Genomic DNA, 24,837 nt, shown 5'->3' with positions numbered 1-24,837 from the left:
CTGGGCTCACTACAGCCTCTACCTCCTGGGCTCAAGCAATCCTCCCACCTCAGCCTCCCAAGTAGTTGGAACTACAGCACATGCTACCAGGCTCAGCTAATTTTTAAATGTTTACTTGTAGAGATGGAGTCTTACTATGTTGCCCAGGCTGGTTTCAAACTCCTGGACTCAAGTGATTTTCCCCTGCCTCAGCCTCCCTAAGTACTGGGATTACAGGCGTAAGCGACAGTGCCTGGCCGCCTTCTTTTTTTTCTAACATAAGCAATTTGTGGTTTTTCTTTTAGGAAAGATAAACATCTTTCTTTATGGAATATATAGTACTTCAAAACTATTCCGGCTATCCAAGAACCTGGTTGAATTTAAAGAAAACATTTTAAAATAAAAAGTACTTTCATAATTTGAAAAAATAAATTTAAAAACTTTAAAGCTTTACTCTTATTACTAGTTTTAATTCAACATTCAACACATAAAAACTGGGCACTTACTACATGCTAAAGCATTGTCAATATCCTTTAAGATAAGAGAGATACTGGTGTATTGGTTTTGTGTAGTTATGTAAATTTATTTACTACTAGAATAATAATTCTCTGCTTAAAAAAACTTTTCAATCCAAATATTATTACATATCTATCTATAAATATTTATTTTACCTGGGAGAAAATGCTTAATCAAGAAAATTGCGATAAATAATGATGGGTTTAAAACAGAAACCACTATCAGTCACCACGTTGATGCTTTTCAGATCTAGATCTTTAGACTTGTGAGAAAATTTCTGTGATGTTCACACTTCCGTAGGGAGTTTTAACTGTCATTCAGAGAGACAGTTACAGAAGAATCATTTTTGAATTAGAGTAATAAATACGATTAGCTGAATTCTCTGGCATTTTTTTCCAGCATTTTCCATTTGCAACTCAAATACATGGTTACTCCCAGAAATTCCACTTTTAGGTATATACCCGTGAGAATTGAAACACAAAAACTTGTACACAAATGTTCATAGCAGCATTATTTATAATAGTGGAAAAAGTAGAAATAAGGCAAATCTCCATAATTAATGAAAAGATAAACAAAATGTGGTATATCCATATAATGTGCCATAAAAAAAAAGTACTGATACATGATACAACATAGATGAACCTTGAAAACATTAAGCTAAATGAAAGAGGCCAGACCAAAAAAAAAAAAAAGCCATATATTGTTTGAGTCTATTTATATGAAATGTCCAGAATGGACAAATCCATACAGACAAAAAGTAGATGGTAGTGTTTTCAGGGGCTGGAGGAAGGGAAGAATGGGAAGTAACTGCTAATGGATTTAGGACTTCTTTTTGGGATGATGAAAATATTCTGGAATTAGAAAGTGATGATGATTGTACCACTTTGTGAATATTACTAAAACCACTGAATTGTATATTTTAAGGGTAAACTTTATGGCATGTAAATTATTCTCAATAAAGTAATAAAGAATATGGCTATTATAACCTATTTATATTGGATTTCTTTTTTTTTTTTTTTTTTTTTTTTTTTTTTGAGACGGAGTCTCGCGCTGTCACCCAGGCTGGAGTGCTGTGGCCGGATCTCAGCTCACTGCAAGCTCCGCCTCCCGGGTTCACGCCATTCTCCTGCCTCAGCCTCCCGAGTAGCTGGGACTACAGGCGCCGCCACCTCGCCCGGCTAGTTTTTTGTAGTTTTTAGTAGAGACGGGGTTTCACCGTGTTAGTCAGGATGGTCTCGATCTCCTGACCTCGTGATCCGCCCGTCTCGGCCTCCCAAAGTGCTAGGATTACAGGCTTGAGCCACCGCGCCCGGCTATATTGGATTTCTAAGAGAATATTTCATATTCTACTAAAAGGTGATAGGACCCTACGTATATATATATATATATGTGTGTGTATATATATATTCCTGAAAACTATTTTATAACCAAAAACTTTGTTTCAAAACATCATTCTCACTATAGTTATAAAACAGAAAACAAAACTAAATTTTTTAAATGTAAATATATTTAAAATATTAAAACACCTAAGAAATGCAATCTATACATATGAAAAACTAAAATATTTATATGCATAACAAGTAGTTGCAACATTATCCATAAGCAGCAGTTAGTGTTTATTTTCCCCATATTTTGGTTTAACACCATAGTGTAGTGGTAGTTCATTCTTTTTAGGAAAATTACATAAAGTACACATAGCATATTATTAGTAAGTTATAGAAGACTGTGTAACTGGAAAATTCCAAGTAACAGCATTTCCTCTAAAAACACATCTATTATTAAACAAATTACTTTAAACTAGCAGAGAACAAAATGAGCCTATAATTTATTAAGAACAAGATATATACTCAACTTGCATAAAATTACATATGGCATTTTAAAAAGTCTATTTCTAAAATATCAGTAATTCAGGCAATTGGGATTTCCACAGGAGAGAAATTACCATTAATTTCCTTGTTATGAAGAAAGGTCTGCCTTAAGAACATCACAATGATGTTATTAAGAAATGCTACAGCATACTTTAAAAATCAAAATGGTGAAACATATGCATCAGGATATTCTTTTACTGATACCAGCCCTATAGCAGCATTTCAGAAGGTGATTTAAATCTAATAACTGACTTGGGTTTTTATTCTTTTCTAGAAATACATATTACATGTATAGTTTAGTTAAGAATTTTCATTTCCATTATAAAAGGGAACTTTTCATACTGATTATCTAAAGGTATAAGAAATTAAGTAGTTGGATAGTCTAGCACTTTATTAGAAATATACCTACTGACTCCACAAAAACAACTTTTACATATAAGCAAATTACTAAAAATATCTGAATTGGGAGAAATGAAATAAAATATAGTTAATGGTTTTCTCTTTATCCCTAACTGTAAAAATCCCTTTTGCCTATTTATTTGACCCGTCTCTATTCATGCAATTTAAAGAACCCTCAAAAGAATTTACACATCTTTATACAGAATTCACATCTACATCAGTAAACTGCCAGTCCTTTTATATTTTCAGTGCCTTATCAAAATATGGGTAACAAAGTTCTTCATTCTATGAGGCAGGAAGATGTTTCCTAAGTACTTCTTTGGATGAAGATGATATAGTATCTGGGAAGGACACCTCAAATTCTATTAGAAGGTCACCACGTTGGTCAGGATTTTTTGGAAATGGCAGCCCATATCCAATAATTCTTCTTCTCATTCCGGGTTTCACAATATCATTTACTGACATAGGTATGTTTCTTCCATCCAGTGTTGGTACATTAATTGAGCAGCCACACAATGCCTAAAATGGACCAAATAAAATAAAATAAACACACTTCAAAACTCAAAAATCTAAGCACAAATATTACCAGATGGTAAAGGATAATGCCACTAAGGTAAAACTTTAACCTCCAGAAGAATAACAATATTTTTTTTTTCCTCATTAGAAAATTCCTTCAGAGGTCAGGCGCGGTGGCTCATGCCTATAATCCCAACACTTTGGGAGGCTGAGGCAGGCTGATCACCTGAGGTCAGGAATTCGAGACCACCCTGACCAACATGGAGAAACCTTGCCTCTACTAAAAATACAAAATTAGGCAAGCACAGTGGCGCATGCCTGTAATCCCAGCTACTCGGGAGGCTGAGACAGGAGAATCACTTGAACCCGAGAGGCGGAGGTTGCAGTGAGCCGAGATTGCGCCATCGCACTCCAGCCTGGGCAACAAGATCAAAACTGTGTCTCAAAAAAAAAAAAAAAAAAAAGGAAAATTCCTTCAAGACATGCATTATTAGATATGTCACCAAAAAAAAAAAAAAAAAAAAAAGGTAAAAGAAAAGTAAAGGATATATTCCACACTGCCCTGGAATGACATGGTTACTTTGAAGCTGCTATTAATACATTCAAGATGCAGGGATTGGAATGGGAGAAGAGGGAGAAATTCTGGACTAGAAAGAACAGGATAGGAGCAACTATTTTTCTGGAAACTATTAGGACAAGAAATATATTTGTTTCATCTAACAAATGTTTACTGAACATTTACTATATGCCACACATTCCGGCTAGATGGTGAGCCTTATAGGGACCATGAACACAGACCTCAGCTCAAGGAATGCACAAGGAACTCACAGAAACATAGAAGCAAACTAGCCATTATAATACTGTGTAGTGTAGGAACAAAGGTAAGCATGGAAGTCTTTTGTGAGAGAAAGAGCACCCAACTTAACCCCTCAGATTCTGGGAGCAGAGGATGCTTGAACTGAGCATTGGACCAGTAGCAGGTAGGTATTAGAGCAGGGTGAGAAACAACAGTGTTCCACAGAGTAGAGCTCAAGTATACAAGATAACAATAGAGCAAACTGGGCTGGGTGGGGTGGCTCACACCTATAATCCCAGCACTTTGGGAGGCCGAGACGGGCGGTTCACTTGAGGTTAAGAGTTCGAGAGGAGCCTGGCCAACATGGTGAAAACCCATCTCTACTAAAAATACTAAAAATAGCCGGGCGCGGTGGCTCAAGCCTGTAATCCCAGCACTTTGGGAGGCCGAGACGGGCGGATCACGAGGTCAGGAGATCGAGACCATCCTGGCTAACACAGTGAAATCCTGTCTCTACTAAAAAATACAAAAAACTAGCCGGGCGAGGTGGCAGGTGCCTGTGGTCCCAGCTACTCGGGAGGCTGGGGCAGGAGAATGGCGTGAACCCCTGAGGCGGAGCTTGCAGTGAGCTGAGATCTAGCCACTGCACTCCAGCCTGGGCGACAAAGCGAGACTCCGTCTCAAAAAAAAAAAAAAAAAATACTAAAAATACAAAAATCAGCTGGGCATGGTGGTGGGCACCTGTAATCCCAGCTACTCGGGAGCCTGAAGCAGGAGAATCACTTGAACCTGGGAGATGTAAGCCAAGAATTTGTGCCACTGCACTCCAGCATGGGTGACAGAGCAAGACTCCATCTCAAAAAAATAATAATAATAAATAACAATAATAGAGCAAACTTGGGGAAGTGCATATACATTTTAGGGGTAGACATCAGATTTAAAATTACTTATTTTAAGCTAAAGAGTTTGGACTTTATGGTGGAGGTTATGTAGGGCAATTTAAGAATTTGAAGCAGGGAACTGCTATGACCATATTTGCAGAGTTACAATCCAATTTGAGAAATAGTGCAAATAGGCTGGGCGTGGTGGCTCACACCTGTAATTCCAGCACTTTGGGAGGCCGAGGTGGGTGGATCACCTGAGGTCAGGAATTCAAGACCAGCCTGGCCAACATGGTAAAACCCCGTCTCTACTAAAACTACAAAAATTAGCTGGGTGTGGTGGTAGGCGCCTGTAATCCCAGCTACTCAGGAGGCAGACGCAGGAGAATCACTTGAACCCAGAGGCGGAGGTTGCAGTGAGCTGAGATCATGCCAACCTGGGTGACAGAGCAAGACTCTGTCTCAAAAAAAAAAAAAAATAGTGCAAATAAGAACTCAAGTAATAACTGTATTAATGCAGTACCATTATAATTTATAAATGTATATATTTATATAAACTTATAAATGTGTATTTTTATTAACATAAAGGTATATAAATTTATTATTTATAGTGAATTATAAATTATTTTCTTCTAATATCTTTTTGTTATGCAATTATTACTCCATATTAACAATTTTAGAACAAACCCTATATACAAGGACTAATGTGTTGAGATTACCAATGCAGATCTCATAAAGCACATTTGTAAAAGCAGCCTCATAGTACATAATCCAGTTAGCACTTAAAATTGACACTTTAATTCTAAGTAACTAAAGTTAGAAAATACAATCACATCCATATAAGAGATATAATACCAGTACTATCTTAGAGGATTGTTATAATAATTATTTTTAACATATAATAGGCATTAACGCATGTCAGCTATTATCTAGATACACTCCCTATGATCAACCACATAATTATTTGGTCTCAGGATTTTAGGTCCTACCAACTTACCTCTCGTAAACTAATTTTAGCAGTATAAATTATATTTGATCCATCCCTTTTAAATTTTGGATGATCTTTGTCTTTAATGATAAAAACAATGTCTGCTGGAATACTATTTGGTGTTTCATCTCCTTCTCTTGGAAAAGTAATTTTGGTGCCTTCTTTCCACCCTTTTTTAATTTCAATGGTAAGAATTTTGTCCTCGGATCTGTAACTCCTTCCATCAGCGTTTAGCCTTTTTCGAGAAATCTTCATTCGTTTGGTACAACCACTATATATCTCTTCAAGTGATACTCTAAGTTCATGAATAACTGGAGGATCTTGTTTGAGGCGGGATGGCCCCACAGAATTCCTGTCTCTTGGATATCCATTCATGCTGAAACCAAAGGCACTAAAAGGATCACCATCTATTTCCATTTCTTCAGAATCTCTACCACCACCCATTCGTCTTCCAAAGAAAATTTCAAAGGGGTTGGACCCTCCGAAAAATGCAGCAAATGTAGCATGAGGATCGCCATGAAAGGTGTACCGGAAGGTACCTCCTTGTCCATCAGTACCTCCTGCTCCTCCTTTCAACCCTAATTGAAGAGATAAGCATGATTAGAAAAAAGCTTGCAACTCTTAGAAGTTAAAACTTTCAAAAACTGTATTGCTAATAAACTTTGGCTAACTTACATTAAAATGTATTAATATGGCCAGAAATGCCACTTTAACTACAGAACAGCTATAAAACTCTTAATAATTACATCCTAAGTTAAATTGTTAGTTTTCAAATTCTTCCTCCAAATTGGCACTTTTTGTTGTTGTTGTTGTTGTTTTGTTTTGTTTTTGAGACAAAGTTTCGTTCTTGTTTGCCCAGGCTGGAGTATGGACAAATGATGCAATCTCGGCTCACCGCAACCTCCGCCTCCTGGGTTCAAATGATTCTCCTGCCTCAGCCTCCCGAGTAGCTGGGATTACAGGCATGCGCAACCACACCTGGCTAACTTTGTATTTTTAGTAGAGACAAGGTTTCTTCATGTTGGTCAGGCTGGTCTTGAACTCCCGACCTCAGATGATCTGCCTGCCTCGGCCTCCCAAAGTGCTGGGATTACAGGCATGAGCCACTGCTCCTGGCCAAATCAGCATCTTTAATAATTTATTCCTGATTCTTTGTTCCTCGGGTAGGTAAGAAAAATAAAATAAGGCCAGGCGCAGAGGCTTACGCCTGTAATCCCAACACTTTGGGAGGCCGAGGCAGGCAGATCATGAGGTCAGGAGTTTGAGACCAGCCTGGCCAACATAGTGAAACCCCGTCTCTACTAAAATGACAAAAAATTAGCCAGGTGTGGTGGTGGGCGCCCATAATACTGGCTACTTGGGAGGCTGAGGCAGGAGAATCACTTGAACCCAGGAGGCGGAGGTTGCAGTAAGCCAAGATTGCGCCACTGCACACCAGCCCAAGCAACAGTGTGAGACTCCGTCTCAAAAAAAAAAAAAAAAAGAAAAGAAAAGAAAAAAAAAAGAAAAAGAGGCCGGGCGCGGTGGCTCAAGCCTGTAATCCCAGCACTTTGGGAGGCCGAGACGGGCGGATCACGAGGTCAGGAGATCGAGACCATCCTGGCTAATACGGTGAAACCCCGTCTCTACTAAAAAATACAAAAAACTAGCCGGGCGACGAGGCGGGCGCCTGTAGTCCCAGCTACTCGGGAGGCTGAGACAGGAGAATGGCGTGAACCCGGGAGGTGGAGCTTGCAGTGAGCTGAGAGCCGGCCACTGCACTCCAGCCTGGGTGGCAGAGCAAGACTCCGTCTCAAAAAAAAAAAAAAAAAAAAAAAAGAAAAAGAAAAGAAAATTAGGAACTTCTTATCTTATAAACTACTGATCTGGCATGCTGAAATATATAAATTATATAAGCATCTACTTATAAATATGTAAGTTTTTAAAAGATGTCAGTTGGAAGGTCTTCAGTAATTGATACAAAGTATAGAACTTAAATCTTTAATTTGTATTATAATCAAACAATATATATAACATTTAAAAATATAAATATATTAATAAAATATATTGTAAAATACAAGATACCACATTCATACTGTTTATATATAAATAAAATAGAAATATGTAAAAATATAATGTAATAAAAAATACCATATTCATTCTAACTAATTTTATTTCAGATCATCTTTTACTGTTTAAGAATTAAAATAGGTCCAGGTGCAGTAGCTCACACCTGTAATCTCAGCACTTTGGGAGAGACCGAGTCGGGTGGATCACTTCAGGAGTTCGAGACCAGCTTGGTCTACATGGTGAAACCCCATCTCTAGTACAAATACAAAATTAGCTGGGCATGGTGGCACATGCCTATAATCCCAGCTACTTGGGAGGCTAAGGCAGGAGAATCGCTTGAACCTGGGAGGCGGAGGTTACAGTGAGCCAAGACTGCGCCATTGCACTCCAGCCTGGGCAAAAGGAGCAAAACTCCATCTCAAATAAAAAAAAAAAAAAGAAGAAGAAGAAGAAGAATTAAAATAGAACTCTGTGGCAGAGAGTAAAAAAATTCTAATAATGAAAAATAGTTTTTTAGACACTAAAATTGTCATTCCTACTCTAGATACCAAATTTGTTTATCTAGGCATACCACATCTTAGCATTAATTTCAATGCTTGTGAGAAGAAGACTGAAATCAAGAGCTGTAAACTTTGACATGTAAGGCCTCTATATGGGTTATTTCTGTCTCTTGTGAACAATCCACCTCAGGCAACAATATAGTAACTTTTTGACCCTTTGCTTAAAGGTTCCACTAAGTAATATTTAACCCAGAAAAGATTATATCTGAAACAACATTTTCCACTATGTGTGAAAGAAATGTTCTACTAAAACCCAAAAAACAACAGTATGGTGATCTTTTAGAGGTCAATACTGACCAAGAAACAAGCAGGAAAAGAATCTAAAGATCATAAAACTATGAAAAATTCAACAGGTAAAGCTAGGAGATGCTAATATCTCCAAACAGTGAGTGATTTGAGGGCAGGAAATATATTCATTTTGCATTGCTCATGCATACAGGGCTGAAAATGGTAGGCATTCACGCTTAGTGAATGAAGGGAGTGAACTAATTCCTAAAGTCCTTCTAAATCAAAACTAAAAAAAGTGTCTTGAATATCAGTACAGAGAAAAAGGCAGAAGCAAAAACAATGTAAAATATAATCACACATATACATATATGAGAGATTTAACAATTTAAAACGCCACTAATATACAGCATACTTTAAAGAAACAGTTTTGCTTATGTCTTATTCTACATTTGGCTTCTTCCATTAAAAGGTATATATATACACTCTATTTCATCTAACAGAGTCTCAAGTGATATCTAAATTTTTTTTTTTTTTCTTTTTTTTTTTTTTGAGACGGAGTCTCGCTCTGTCACCCAGGCTGGAGTGCAGTGGCGCGATCTCGGCTCACTGCAAGCTCCGCCTCCCGGGTTTACGCCATTCTCCTGCCTCAGCCTCCCGAGTAGCTGGGACTACAGGCGCCCGCCATCTCGCCCGGCTAATTTTTTGTATTTTTTTAGTAGAGACGGGGTTTCACCGTGTTAGCCAGGATGGTCTCGATCTCCTGACCTCGTGATCCACCCGTCTCGGCCTCCCAAAGTGCTGGGATTACAGGCTTGAGCCACCGCGCCCGGCGTGATATCTAAATTTTTACCTTCATCCCTGAATAGAAATCTGGAGAGATCAAGAGAGACCTAATAATCTGAAAATTGTCAAAATATGTATTGAACAATATATCCAAATAGCAGTTAGGGAAATTCCTTGTAGAAACTGAATGACAGGTGTAAGCAGGACAAGATCTTTTCATAAGCAGCTCATCCAAATTTCCCTTTTACAAATTTTAGTAGTATAATTATAACTCCAAATGTTAAAAAGCTAATGGCAGATTTTTTTTAATGACAGAATATGTAGCTCAAGGTCATGACCGGAGTGACTCAACCAATGCTTAAATTATTCAAATCATTTTATCCTTCATCCCACAGACTTAAGGGAATATAATTACTTAACTAAGTAAACTGGGTAAATCAGCCTGCCCAATCTAGCCTCTTATAAGACAAAATTTAAATACTTGCACCCATAATGAATTCATGAAAAGAAATAATAACTTTTTTTTTTTTTTTTTTTTTTTTTTTGAGACGGAGTCTCGCTCTGTCGCCCAGGCTGGAGTGCAGTGGCTTGTATTTTTTTAGTAGAGACGGGGTTTCACCGTGTTAGCCAGGATGGTCTCTCGATCTCCTGACCTTGTGATCCGCCCATCTCGGCCTCCCAAAGTGCTGGGATTACAGGCTTGAGCCACCGCGCCCGGCCGAAATAATAACGTTTTAATTTATTACATCATGGGTTTGGCTTTCTCGAAAACCTCTTCCTCCTCTGCCAAAAATGGTAATTCGGTCAGAAATACAAAGTCCCTGAAAAGATTCATACAAAGTCTGAAGTAACTTATCAAAGCTGATAAAAAGACTCCAATGCAGCTTTGAGGTTTTCCTAGACACTATTAAACAGTCAACTACGCAGCTCAGACAAAGAATGAAGCTACTCTAATGAATGAAAAAAATCCTAGACCGGTGCAGTGGCTCACACCTGTAATCCCAGCACTTTAGGAGGCCAAGGCGAGTGAAGCATGAGGTCAGGAGTTCGAGATCTGCCTGACTAACATGGTGAAACCTTGTCTCTACTAAAAATACAAAAATTAGCCAGGCGTGGTGGTGCACCTATAATCCCAGCTACACAGGAGGCTGAGGCAGGAGAATCACTTGGACTGGGGAGGCAGAGGTTGCAGTGAGTCAAGATCGCACCACTGCACTCCAGCCTGGGTGACAGAGCAAGATTCTGTCTCAAAAACAACAACAAAAAAAGAAAAAAATCCTACCAAAATTCATGCCACTATAACATACATTATTATGCAAGTATCACTTGCATTGTGTAGCATATAAAATTGTAAGTAATGTCACATTAACTTTATGGTCAGTTCTTAATCATGTGCATTTTGAATGCTAATGGAAATGTTTAATATTCCATTGGATTCCCTCTGCTATTCAAATGTTTTCTAGACACTATCATCACTTTGTGTGATCAAAAAATGCACTAGAGAATCAACATTTGCCTATGATTTAGCAGGACTGCTATTATTTTACAACTAACCAGTCAACCAGTTTGCAGTCCCAAACCAAATACGTGTTTGGAATACTATCTATAACAATGATTCCCACTAATTAGTTAAGGTTAACTAAAAGTTTCCAAAAGAAGAAACACTGGAGAAAAATTCAGATTGCAAAGAAAAAAACATAGTACTTTAATAACTCTTACTCCAAGGAGATCTAATATGTAAAAATCCAGATTTATAGCAAGACTTCAGTTAAAAAATAATGAGATTCTGAGATCTTTTTTTTTTTTTTTTTTTTTTTTTTTTTTTTTTTTTTTTGAGGCGGAGTCTCGCTCTGTCTCCCGGACTGGAGTGCAGTGGCCGGATCTCAGCTCACTGCAAGCTCCGCCTCCGGGTTTCCGCCATTCTCCTGCCTCAGCCTCCCGAGTAGCTGGGACTACAGGCGCCCGCCACCTCGCCCAGCTAGTTTTTGTATTTTTAGTAGAGACGGGGTTTCACCGTGTTAGCCAGGATGGTCTCGATCTCCTGACCTCGTGATCCGCCCGTCTCGGCCTCCCAAAGTGCTGGGATTACAGGCTTGAGCCACCGCGCCCGGCCTCTGAGATCTTTTAAACAGTTTTAATTCACAAAAATCAAATTTACTTACATGTTTTCAGAACACATAGTAAATTTTTAAAAATCCAGCTAGCTAAATATATAAGTTAAAGAACAGAAGAGAACTAGTATAAAGATTAATAAATATAAGTTTTATCATGTAAACACTACCTTTTAATATTTGAAGTTACTGAATAAATCATAAGCAATAACAAAATATGGAAAGTATAAAAAAAGGAAAGTTAGAGAACTGGAATAAATGAGGATGTGTTATTGAAAATCTTTTCTTTTAAATCTCTTAATACAAATTTCTGCTGACATCCACTAAACTCTTCAAGACTAAACCTAAAACTTTGGGAGAGAGTGGTTCAGAATTCAATTTTAAATTTCTGTAGTTCTGTGGTTTTTGTTTTTCAAATGATTCAACTATAGAGAAAATGTATTTTTAAAAAGAGATTTATTACATACATAAAATTAACCTCTTGTACAAATACAATTCAATTGATTATAGTAAATTGATAGAGTTGTATAACCATCATCACAATCCAGTTATAGAACATTTCCATCATTCCAAAGAATTCTCTAGTTGTTATTTGTAGCTAATCCCCGCTCCCACCTCAAGTCCTAGGCAAGAAAGATCTACTTTCTTTTTCTATGTACTGGCCTTTTCCAGACATTTCACATAAATAAAATCATACAATATGTAGTCTTTTACATCTGGCTTCTTTCATTGAGCATAGTTTCTGAGGTTCACCCATGGTGTGACATGTTTCACAAATTGGTCCTTTTATTGCTAAATAGTTCATCATAGAATGTATATAGCGTATTTTGTTTAATTCACCAATTTATGGTGCTTTCAGATTGTTTCCAGTTTGGGGCTATTATAAATAATGCTGCTATAGGCATTCAGATACACGTCTTTGTGTGGACATGTTTTTGTTTCCCTTTTATAGATTCCTAAATTTGAGGTATCTGTATTTTTTTTTTCTTTCCTTTGTTTTTCTTAGAGATAGAGTCTTGCTATGTTGCAAAGGCTGGACTCAAACTCTTGGGCTCAAGCAGTCCTTCAGCCTCAGCCTCCCTATTAGCTGAGACTACAGGTATATGCCACCTCACCCAGCTAGCCAACCGTTTTTAAAACAAAACGTTTTAAATTGTGAATATTCAGAACACAAACTGGATTACTGGTTCTTTCATGCCTAAATACATAAATTTAGCATATGCAACTTATATACTTTTCAGTTCATGGTTCCTTATTCCCACCATCCCAGCTCTAAGTCCCAAGACTGTAATAACTGAGGGGGAGCGGGAAGAAGGATACCAGGTAAATTAATAGTGCTTCCATAGTCCTAAAGTTCAGTGTTTTGTTACTGCTGGAGAAACCTACGGAACCACGTCTGGATATACATAAAAGGCAAAGAGAAAAAATGTTTTCCCCTACTTTCACAGTGTATCTAAATGGGATTTTTAATAGAAGAAATGAGATATTCTGAATAAACGGCAAATAAATACAATACTTTCCTGTGAAGAAAGAATCATTCTAAAAAATAATTAAAACAACTTTTTTTTTTTTTTTTTTGAGACGGGGTCTCGCTCTGTCGCCTAGGCTGAAGTTCAGTGGCTTGATCTCGGCTCACTGCAACCTCCGCCTCTTGGGTTCAGGTGATTCTCCTGCCTCACCCTCCCAAGGAGCTGGGATTACAGGCGCCCGCCACCACACCCAGCTAATTTTTGTATTTTTAGTGGAGACAGGGTTTCACCATGTTGACCAGGCTGGTCTTGAACTCCTAACCTCAGGCGATCACCTGTCTCAGCCTCCCAAAGTGCTGGAATGACAGGCGTAAGCCACCGCGCCTGGCCCATTCAATTGTATTTTCAAGTAACCTATAACTAGAGAATGGTATTTCTGCATAATATATTTCTATGTTTTAAAAAATGTATTCTCTCCTCACTCCTCCTATCACTTTTATCAATTATGTAAGTAAAAAAAAAAAAAAAATTCAGGGTATACAGATTCAGAGTGATTTAGTTTTTAAAAAAATTCACTCACTGTGTAATGCCCAATAAAAATTAAATAAGAAAAATCACTCTAGGAAAGCACTATTAAGAGGTAATGTTAAATCAAGAAAAATGTATCATTTGGTGACTTGAAAATTCTGAAGACAAATATCCTTACTAAACCCTGAATCTAATGGCTTAGCCACAAACTTGAGCTATCAGTGAATTGTTGCAAAATATTTTAAATATAAAGCAGTGGATATCTGCTTTTTCACAGGAATTCACAGTGTTATTCCATGTTTATGAATTTATTTACAAAATTACAAAATAACTCCTTCAGAAATAGTAGTACATTATTGGTAGTATCTCAGAATCCTGCTTAGCTTTTGAGATAAACCAAGTCATGATATATTAGGTAATATGGCCATGGGTATCATGCAGGATTGAACTGCCCAGTATTTGCCTTTTTCAATATTTACTTTGTGAGAACCTGACACTGTAGGTCCTCACCACACCAAAACCAGCAACATAAACTTCAATTTTGGGCAACTCATAGATCAGAAAAGTTAAACAAAACAAGAAGGAAAAAAAACCCTCTATATACAATCACCCTGCTTATCTACATTTGTTTCATTCAAAATAAGCAGTCACTGCTTCACTATAATTTTAAGGATATGTTTCTAGGAAAATTTGATGTTAAATGTAATAAAGGAATCAAAGGGATAACAAAAAAGTTTTCATAGCTACAATGATTTGAAAGCCAGTATTTTGGGGGAAAAACTAATAATAAAATAACTTAGTCCTGATGTTAAAAGTTGAAAATCCCCAAACCAGTACAAGTCAAAGTTTTTTGTTATCAATTAGTAATTTGAAATAGTCTTACTTCATAGCCCCATTTATATGGAAGTGATGGACAAACCTGATTTAAAATGAAGAATGAGAAAAGGATAATCTGAAATTATCCTCTTTTACTGTGCTCACTAGTTTTTGATCTCACAATGCAAAAAACAAAAGTATGGCAGGGAGAGGAAAGGGAAGTTGTCATGTTTTTCTCTATACCTAGATAGTAAAATTTCAAAAGAAATAATGTCACCTAAAAGTGAATCAATAATTATTCTAACTAGGTGGCCATTTTAGGTCAAAAATTGTATTTCTGAGATCTCATTTTCTTGGCACACAATTATTGTTTACAATTAAGCTAAAAACTTGTTCTGGTATTTTATGACATCAGGAAAATTCTTTCCTCTCCAGGCAGAATGCCAAAAACAACTAGAAGCTAAATGCCTGCGCCTTCTGCTTCTGAGAGTCACAACTGTCTTGTTCAGTCTAAACTAGCCTTGCTATAAGAAAGGCAAAAAACTACTTTTTGTTTTTGTGAATACAGTATAAACTACTCAGAACCTGAAACGCCAATCTTAAGGTTTTAAATGACTAAAGACTCTATTGGTTCTCGCAAAAAATTCGTTAGAAAACGAAACAGGTTGCATAAGACTTTTGACACAATTTACTAATAGGTATGGGAATTCAAGGTTTCTTTTAAAATATACAATGTTAACATTGTAAGTCTAATGACAAATACGTATAATACAAAATGTTAAAATAAAAAAGGCAAACAAGGACATTTCATTCATAGCTCTGCAATACTCATTCATATGATCAGAGATGAAATCTTGTTATTATCCATTATTTGTCCTTCTACTTTTGATATGACTGAGAATCCAATTTAAGGATAACCACAAACTGAGAGAGAGGGGAAAAAAGGCTGGGAGAGAGAAAAAAAAGAGACAGAGCCGAAGAGACAGAAAGATATGCAGAGAATACTTACCTTCCTCCCCAAACTGATCATATATTTCTCTCTTTTTAGGATCACTCAATACTTCATAAGCTTCTGCGACCTCTTTAAATTTTTCCTCTGCCTGAGGAGATTTGTTCTTGTCCGGATGAAATTTGAGGGCTTGTTTTCGGTAAGCCTTTTTAATATCTTCATCTGAAGCTCCTTTCTCAATTCCCAAAATGCAATAATAGTCTTTCCCCATTTCGAATGCCTTGAAATTAACTTAGATTTCCCTTTGTAAAAGAAAACAGTGTCCCCAGTCTTAGCAATAGACAGATTCTAAGAAAAATAAACCAAGCTGGGTATTTTAAAAGTTAATCAGCAATTCAGCTAGCTGTCTTAAGGCAGCAAGCAGACAGCGTCTCTGTATTCAATCCTTCCCCAACGGCTCACTTACAGATAAATATACACTACACAGGACACAGCCTCCTTCTAGATCCTCCCATTTTCACTACGTGTCTCTGTACTTTCTAGAACAGCAAATGCTACAGGACGTCACTTTCCCAGCTGCCTCTAGTCAAAGTACTGAGCTATGTTTTCTCCTCCTCCACGATTAACTATTCATTTTCCGACTGGCTCTACCATCTTTATTTCCTAATTAAACAGGCCAAATGGGTTAACATGCCAATATTTCAACACAGAATGTCACAACTATATATTTATGTATTCCATACTAGGTGAAAAATCATTACAGCCATTAAACACCATATGTGAAAAGAAGTTAAAGTTAATATACAGATAAAAGGAAGGCTGACTCTGCTTTAGGCATTATTTAATTTTAAGCTTTTTTTAAGTATATAATATTAAAATACAGGTTACTTAAATTAGGATTTTTAAGTAATTTACATCGTCTTCAAACTTCCTGACATCTTTCAATCAGAAACGCTAGAAACCTTGTGTACTAGTTTCACATTGTTAAAATATTATCTGTAATAAAATTCAAATGCATTATTTTAAAATAAGTAAAGGACTTAGACATGATTTTAGCTAACTAGTTATTTCTAGTATACATGAGTTCATAGCTCTGGCAAACAAATATTTATTTTTGAAATTTTAGTATCTGGATTTAGTTACTTCAAACTAAACTAAAACTGAATGAGGTCCCTGCCACCCCCTCAACCCCTGTCCCCCGCAGCCACCCCACAGGGTCCCTATTTAAAGAATTTTGGTGCTGCAGGAAAGCTAGAACAAAGTATCAGGTTACAGACAGTACATACTCATGTTCCTTACAAGGCTTAACTGCAACTGGATCAATGTAAAATTTGGATATGCCACTTAAGGGGCAGTAGTATGAGAAATATTTTTTTCTTTCAAAAACACATTTCCCTAATTATAAATATATATGCATTGTTGGAGATTTTGGAACACACAGAAAAAAAGTTTTTAAAACTCTCCCTACAATACTGTTTTAAGTAATCCCTGTTAAATATTGCTGTATTTACTTCTAATCCTGTTTTCTATGAATATTCATGATTATTTGGTGTAGTTTTATAATTTTTTGTTAACAAAGTTAGATCATAGCATTTATATACCCTTTTGATGCCTGCTTTTGAAAATATAACATATTTTGGGCATTTATGAGACATTTTCAATGTATATAACTCATCTTTTATATCCTGTATGGAATTCTCATCTTTTCAAAAATGTTCTCATTTCTGTTAGAGAGATAGATTAATAAGAAAATGCCAAAAGAATTGCACACAGTCCAAATACCTTGAGTCTGTAAACATTAAAAAAACCTTTATGAGGAAAAGAAAATGTACATATATGTTTAGAATATAATAAAGGGTAATAATCATGTGTTAACCTTTAAAGAAATGAGAACGCCTACTCTATATGCCAAGCAATGATGATTCAGCAATTCTTTCTGAATGTTCATCTTTGTGCATTTTGACAGCTATGATTTTCTACTCTTCAAAATTCTCTACTTTAAAGACACCTTGACATTAGAAATGTATAACATTGATCTAGCCTACCTGTAGGTTACAGAGGTTTGTCAGCTATTTATCAATTTTTTTAGCATCACCAAGAAATACTCAATGTCAAAAGGTACTTTCAAATCCAAAAAACTTAGTGAAAAATGCTAATATCCAAAGTCACCTTAAGACTCTCAGTTTTAAAAAGTATATTGCCAAACTGAAATCCAGGGCAAGGATCAGTATCGCACAGAGTAAAAACATAATAAAAAATCACCTATTACAAAATTCATTTCCAAGGGAGTTCCTTTAAATATTCATTACCAAAGGAATGGTGACTTTACTATTTAACAACCGGAAATTGTTCTGGTGGGTAGTGTTTGCAGAAAAAAAAAAAATACTTATTTGATTCAATCATTTTCAGAGAGCTAGGAATATTATCAAAACTTGACACAGTAAATTATTTTAGAGAACCTGAAGACTGGGTCTTTCACATTTGTGAGAAATTGTATTACATCTTAACAAACAGAAAGAAATCTGGCTCCCTAGATACCAAAAAGGGTGAAAGGGGATTTTCACATGTCTTCAAATATCACACACACACATAAGAATCATAGTAGTAAAGTTGAAAAGCAATAATTCACCTCAACATTGACATTTCAAGTTAATAAGAAAGCAAATATAACTGTGATTTACAGCTATTAATACAACAATCTGGCTAGCTTTTGGTAAAATGAGCAGATACTTGCACACTTGTAGCTTTGTAAAGCTTTGTAAATAATTCAAACATCTGGCAATTGTAAAAGCCACTAAATATTATTTTACTAGCTCTATAAATACCACACCTGGAAATTTATCCTTAGAAAATAATTTAAAGACAATAATTATATTTACAAATATACCCATTGCAAATAGATGAAATAGGGTAAAGCATCAAGATGATCATCATTAAAAGCATACAGTACTTTGGAGATCTTTTACTCTTATATTCACTTTTTCAGACTGAGATGTCTTCTCTACTACTTAGGAGTTGAAATCCATTATACAATACAATCACTTTACATTAAATCTTGGTCATCCAAGTTTGTATGATATGAGTGCAGCAATTTTTTTTGGGGGGGGGCGTGGAGTGGGATTGTCATTCCTGCAAATCATTATGACAAAAACAGGACGAGTATGTAAAAGGGAGAGTAGTGGTAGCCTGTAGGGAAAATGGAACAGAGAAGAGCTGTGATCAAAGCTTACTTAATAAAAATAAAATAAAATAAAAAATGTATTTATTTTAAAGGTAAAATAAAACCAAAAAAATACATAGAAATAGTCTATCTGAAATATTTAGAAATCACATAAATGCCTGCTTATTTGATGTTATAGGTTATATGAACGTGTGACGGAAAGTTTGAAGAGAACAAAAACCAGCTTGAGTTAGTAATTGACATACATTTTTTCCCTTAAAACTAAAGAATGCTGTGTTTTTAACAAGGATATAAAAATTAGCACCTGCATTTTTAAATTTTTACTTTACTACTCAAACATTGGTAAGATTATTCCATGAAAACACAATTCTCTTCCCTTTATTAAAAGAAAACTACAGTCAGGTGAGGTGGCTCATGCCTGTAATCCCAGCACTTTGGGAGGCCAAGGCAGAAGGATCACTTGAGCTCAGGAGTTCAAGACCAGCCTGGGCAATATAATGAGACCTTATCTCTACTAAAAACTATTTTTTTTAAAAAAAATGGAAATTAATGGCCGGGCGCGGTGGCTCAAGCCTGTAATCCCAGCACTTTGGGAGGCCGAGACGGGCGGATCACGAGGTCAGGAGATCAAGACCATCCTGGCTAACACAGTGAAACCCCGTCTCTACTAAAAATACAAAAACTAGCCGGGCGAGGTGGCGGGCGCCTGTAGTCCCAGCTACTCGGGAGGCTGAGGCAGGAGAATGGCGTGAACCCGGGAGGCGGAGCTTGCAGTGAGCTGAGATTCGGCCACTGCACTCCAGCCTGGGCGACAGGGCGAGACTCCGCCTCAAAAAAAAAAACAAAAAGGAAATTAATATAGTATTTAACCACCAAAAAACTAAAAGTATAATTTGTCATTCAATTGATGTCATCTTCATCTTCTACTTTGACTTTATTCATATATAATAGAAAACAAGTTTTCTTTTTCCAACTCACAAATCATTTCTCAGGTTATAATAAAATAGTACAGAAGAAGATAAAATGCCATGAGTCTCAGAAGAAATTATATCAAAATTCAGATCATCACTTAAATGCTTGAGGACAAATGACTTCTCATATTTTACCAACGCACCTGTGAAAAACTTTTCTTGGCAATATTTAATTCTTAAATGGATCACATTTAGTCATAAAAATTCTTTTAATTTCTTTTCTTTTTTTCTTTTTTGAGATGGGGCTTGCTCTGTCACCCAGGCTGCAGTGCAGTGGCACAATCACAGCTCACTGCACCCTTGAACTCCTGGGCTCAAGTGATCCTACTGCCTCAGCCTCTCAAATAGCTGGGGCTTCAGGCCAATGCGACAACATCTAGCTTATTTTAATTTTTTATAGAGACCAGGTCTCGCTATGTTGCCCAGGCTAGTCTCCAACTCCTGAGCTCAAACAATCTTCCTCCCTTGACCTCCCAAGATCCTGGGATTACAGGCATGTAAACCAGGGTGCTTGGCCCATGAAATTTTGTTCTTTACTTTTCTTTTCTTTTCTTTTTTTTTTAGACAGGGTCTCACTCTGTTGCCCAGGCTGGACCAGACTGGAGTGCAGTGGCACAGTCTTGGCTTACTGCAACCTCCGCCTCCTGGGTTTTAAGAAATCTCTGCCTCAGCCTCCCGAATAGCTGGGATTACATGTGCATGCCACTACGCCCAGCTAATTTTTTTGTATATTTAGTAGAGACGAGATTTTGCCATCTTGGCCAGGCTGGTCTTGAACTCCTGACCTCGTGATCCATCCACCTCAGCCTCCCAAAGTGCTGAGATTACAGGCATGAGCCACCACGCCCGGCCATGAAATTTCTTATACAGTGATTCATATTAGAAAATTATGACCTCCATTCCCCAATACTTCCTGTCCAAGAATAAGCAAATAAACTGAGGCTCTTTTATACTCTGTTAATAGTGCTTTAGATATTTGAGTATATAACCTCAGAGTATATAAAAGTGATTATAATATTTGCCAAGGTGAAACCCAGGGAATATCAATATGGTGGTTAAAAGCACAGATTTTGGAGCCGGAGTGCCTGGGTTAGAATCCTGCTAACACTACTTATAGCTGTAAGACCTTGAACTTAAATCTCTCTGACCTCAGCTTCCTCATCTGTCAAACAGTTAACTCTGTTAACTGTTAAGCTGGTAACATCAATACCAATTTAGGGGCCGGGCGCGGTGGCTCAAGCCTGTAATCCCAGCACTTTGGGAGGCCGAGACGGGCGGATCACGAGGTCAGGAGATCGAGACCATCCTGGCTAATACGCTGAAACCCCGTCTCTACTAAAAATACAAAAACTAGCCGGGTGAGGTGGCTGGCGCCTGTAGTCCCAGCTACTCGGGAGGCTGAGGCAGGAGAATGGCGTAAACCCAGGAGGCAGAGCTTGCAGTGAGCTGAGATCTGGCCACTGCACTCCAGTCCGGGCGACAGAGCGAGACTCCGTCTCAAAAAAAAAAAAAAAAAAAAAAATACCAATTTAGGGCTGTTGTGAGGATTAAATGGGATCAATGTGTGATATACTTAAATATGATTGGCACATAGTGAGGACTACCAAAGTGTTAGCTGCTCTTATGATGATGATGATCTCATATGAACTTGAAATTTTTTTTCAGAAAAACTACTACACCTTATGTATAACAAAATGTTATTTACAAGCATACATGCACACACACTCACACATATACAGCTGTCCAATTGGTATTTCTAAATATTCCAGTTAATATTTGTGACTCATTCACATTGATTTTGTTAAAACTTAAAATTATTAAAACTTCCCATAGGTAGCATTCATTATATTTCAATTCCAGTATTTATATTCTTAAAGTATATATCTTTGATTTTAGAGTCAGAAGATCTGTCCAGTCTTAATATCTGTTGATGCCTCACATATCTCACTTGTACTAAATTACTTGAAAATTACCTAGGGGAAACCATTATTTATCAATTCCTCTTAAAGGGCTAGCATAAAAGAATAAAGACTTAAGAATCTGAATACTTGGTTTCCAATCTCAGTTCTCCCACTTAACAGGTGAGTAACTTAGATAAATCATTTAAATTATCTGAATACCTAACTCACAAAGATTATTGTAAGAGTCAGATAATACATGTGACAGCACTACAATTTATATGACATCTACATATAAATTATTTTCAGTATTTCAAGCTATATAAACTATTTTGCTACCACTTGGAGGTTTACTGACAAATAGTATCCTTTGACTCAGGAAGTTTTACTGGGCATAAAGCATTACAATAACTACCAGATTCACCCCCAAAGGAGTCTGGCATCATCCAAGATCATGCCTCTTGCCAAGTTCCCTTATCAGACCATTATCTCTGAATTTTACTATCTTCTCACACAGTGTTTAAAAAAAAAAAAAAACCTGTTCTATGCCTTCCCCATAATAACATTTATATAACACTTTACAGTTTACAATATATTTGCATATGCTTTCTCACATGTAATCTGCACATACATCTGATACTCAAGTGATAAGATTTCAAAGAGCTTTTCTATAATTACAGTCTAATAATGAGCTAAGATATTCTTGACAATAGTTAAACATACACTGTTCCAATATTAACATAAAACTAGAGGGTACTAGGCTGTGTCTATCCTAATGTTTCACCTGTTTTTAAGATATCTAAATAGTTATATAAAATCAAATTATTGGCCATTTAATAATGGACTATATCTTACCTCTACATATTATAGTTTCCTAAAACCTGGTAAGCACTAAGAGGCATCATTACCATAGATTGCTGTAGAGCAAATGCTTGATGTAAGTTTGGAACTCAGACCCCCAATTCTCATTCCTGTGAAAAGGTTCCAGGGCAAAATAGTTAAAATACCTATCAATTTTGTGATGGCTGCAAATGCAACTTTGTCTTTAGGGGAAAAATAGGGAAATTTTTATTTATCTATTGTGTGTGTGTTGCCAAGATACAGACCCATAAAATCTATTTATTTATTTAGAGATAGGGTCTCACTCTGTCGCCCAGGCTGAGGTGCAGTGGCACGATCTCAGCTCACTGCAGCCTCAACCTCCTGAGCTCAAGTGATTTTCCCACCTCAGCCCCCAGAGTAGCTGGGACCACAGGCATGCGCCACTATGCCTGGCTAATTTTTCTATTTTTAGTACAGACAGGGTTTCATGTTGACAAGGCTGGTCTAGAACTCCTGGGCTCAAGCGATCCACCCACCTCCGCCTCCCAAAGTGCTGAGATTACAGGCGTGAGTCACCGCGCTCAGCTGAGAAATTTTTAAAGAGATTCACTTATTACCTTACCTATTTTACAAGCTGAAAGATGTAAACTTAAGGCAAGTGTCTTTAAGACATTAAATCCTATCCATTTAAGCTTAAATTGTTCTAGAAATCCTATTCCCCCACGCCCCTTACCTATAAATATCCTTTCTTAGAAAATGGCAGTAGTTTGGATTCATTATATTTGGAATTTGTCAATAGTATCTGACTGTCCATTTTATAGTTTTGATGGATACACAAACTGTTTTAAAAGTTGGTTATCATAGTGCACATTTCCTATGAATAAAGTATTTCAATCACTCAGCAAATACTTATGGAGTGCTTATTTTGTGTCACACACTATTTTAGGTGCTGTTAACTAGATAGACATTATCCTTGTTCTCATTCAACTCACATTCTAGAGGGGGAAGACAAACAATAAAAAGTTAATAATGAAATGAGATCGTTTTAAGAGATTTAAAGATAGTAAAACAGAGGCCGGTGCGGTGGCTCAGGCCTGTAATCCCAGTACTTTGGAAAGCTAAGGACCGCAGATCACTTGAGGCCAGGAGTTCAAGACCAGCTGGCCACCATGGCCAAACCCCGTCTCTACAGAAAATACAAAAATTAGCTGGGCATGGTGGTGCGCACCTGTGGTCCCCAGCTACTCAGGAGGCTGAGGTGAAAGGATCATTTGGGCCTGGGAGGTGGAGGTTGCAGTGGGCCAAGATCACGCCACTATACTCCAAACGGGGTGACAGAGGGAGACTCTGTCTCAAAAAGAAGCAAAAAAAAAGTTAATTATTATCCTCAACTTGGGCTGGAGTGGTGGGGATAAGAAAGACTTCAGAACAGAAAAATGTGAGCAAAGTCATTAAAGACTGATAGATTTTGAAAGAGAAAGGGAGAATTTGCAATTTGGATCAGGAACACAGTCAAGAAGCAAAAGAGCATAAAATGTTATTTGATACAGCAAAAATACTGGTTGAGATTAATGCATGCAAGTTAGGAAGGCTTGCCCTAGGAAGCTGGCAGAAAATAAGTTATGGTCAGATTGTTCGAAGTTTTTATTTTTTATTGGGACAGGGTTTTACTGTCACCCAGGCTGGAGAGCAGTGGCATTGTCACAGATCACTGCAGCCATGATCTCCTGGGCTCAGCCTCCCAAGTAAGTGGGATTACAGGCTAACGTCACCACCACATCTGGCTAATATATATATATATATTTTGTAAAGACAGGTTCTCACTATGTTTCCCAGGCTGGTCTCGAACTCCTGGGCTTAAGCAATCCTCCTGTCTCAACCTCCCAGTGCTGGGATTACAGGCATGAGCAACTGCACCCAGCTGAAAGTTTTTAATGTCACACTTGATGACTGCTCTTTCATGCTCTTCAAAAAGCACTAATTCAATAGTTTGGTCTTTGAAAAAAAAATTACTTGAAGAGGTTGCTTCATTTCTTAAGTGTCCATTTATTTCCAAACCAATGAAATGACTTCTCTGGTTGTCAGTAAGGTAAAGGGTTCTTAAGAAAGTTTCATTAATAATTTGTAAGCTTCCTGGCCAGGCGCTGTGGCTCACACCTGTGGTTCCAGCCTCTTCTTGAGCCCAGGAGATTAAGATTGCAGTAAGCCATGATCGCAGTCCACCCGGGTGACAGACAGAGATCCTGGCTCAAATAATAATAATTTGTAAGCCTCCAAGAGCACCAACATAAGATGGCAAACTAACTTAAAATGGTTGGTAGGAAGAAAAATTTTAGTCATAATTCTCTGTGGACTATTGTCTGTATCATCAAAATTTCCATTTTATCACTATAGTAATGTTACTAATTCCCCAGGTTTTCAAATTTTGACACTGTGTCATGGCTTGGTTTTACAATACTTTCCCTGAACGAAGCACTATAATATATACATTTAAATTTTTTGTCTAGTGGTCTTTAAAACAGTATTTTA

At 37.1% G+C, this 24,837-nt stretch overlaps 1 protein-coding gene across 3 annotated transcripts in view; it reads right to left on the bottom strand.

Moving 5' to 3' along the window:
- Nucleotides 1–1,982: 1,982 nt before the first annotated feature.
- DNAJB4 (DnaJ heat shock protein family (Hsp40) member B4) overlaps nucleotides 1,983–24,837 on the bottom strand; it is a 40,221-nt gene continuing 17,366 nt past the window's right edge. The window contains exons 2-4 of one of the 3 annotated variants that reach the window (XM_033225384.1): nucleotides 15,497–15,738; nucleotides 5,953–6,521; nucleotides 1,983–3,281 (exon numbers count right to left, since the gene is read on the bottom strand). In XM_033225384.1, coding sequence (XP_033081275.1) covers nucleotides 3,048–3,281; nucleotides 5,953–6,521; nucleotides 15,497–15,707 — 1,014 coding nt within the window. In that variant the 5' untranslated portion in view covers nucleotides 15,708–15,738 and the 3' untranslated portion in view covers nucleotides 1,983–3,047. Of the gene's footprint in view, nucleotides 3,282–5,952; nucleotides 6,522–15,496; nucleotides 16,669–24,837 lie in introns of those variants that run through there. The other 2 variants (XM_033225383.1, XM_033225385.1) reach the window with 2 other exon arrangements.

This window comes from Trachypithecus francoisi, unplaced genomic scaffold (genome assembly GCF_009764315.1).
Source record: "Trachypithecus francoisi isolate TF-2019V2 unplaced genomic scaffold, Tfra_2.0 Lachesis_group12, whole genome shotgun sequence".
Lineage (NCBI taxonomy): Eukaryota > Metazoa > Chordata > Mammalia > Primates > Cercopithecidae > Trachypithecus > Trachypithecus francoisi.
This window is presented reverse-complemented; position numbering and strand designations above follow the sequence as displayed.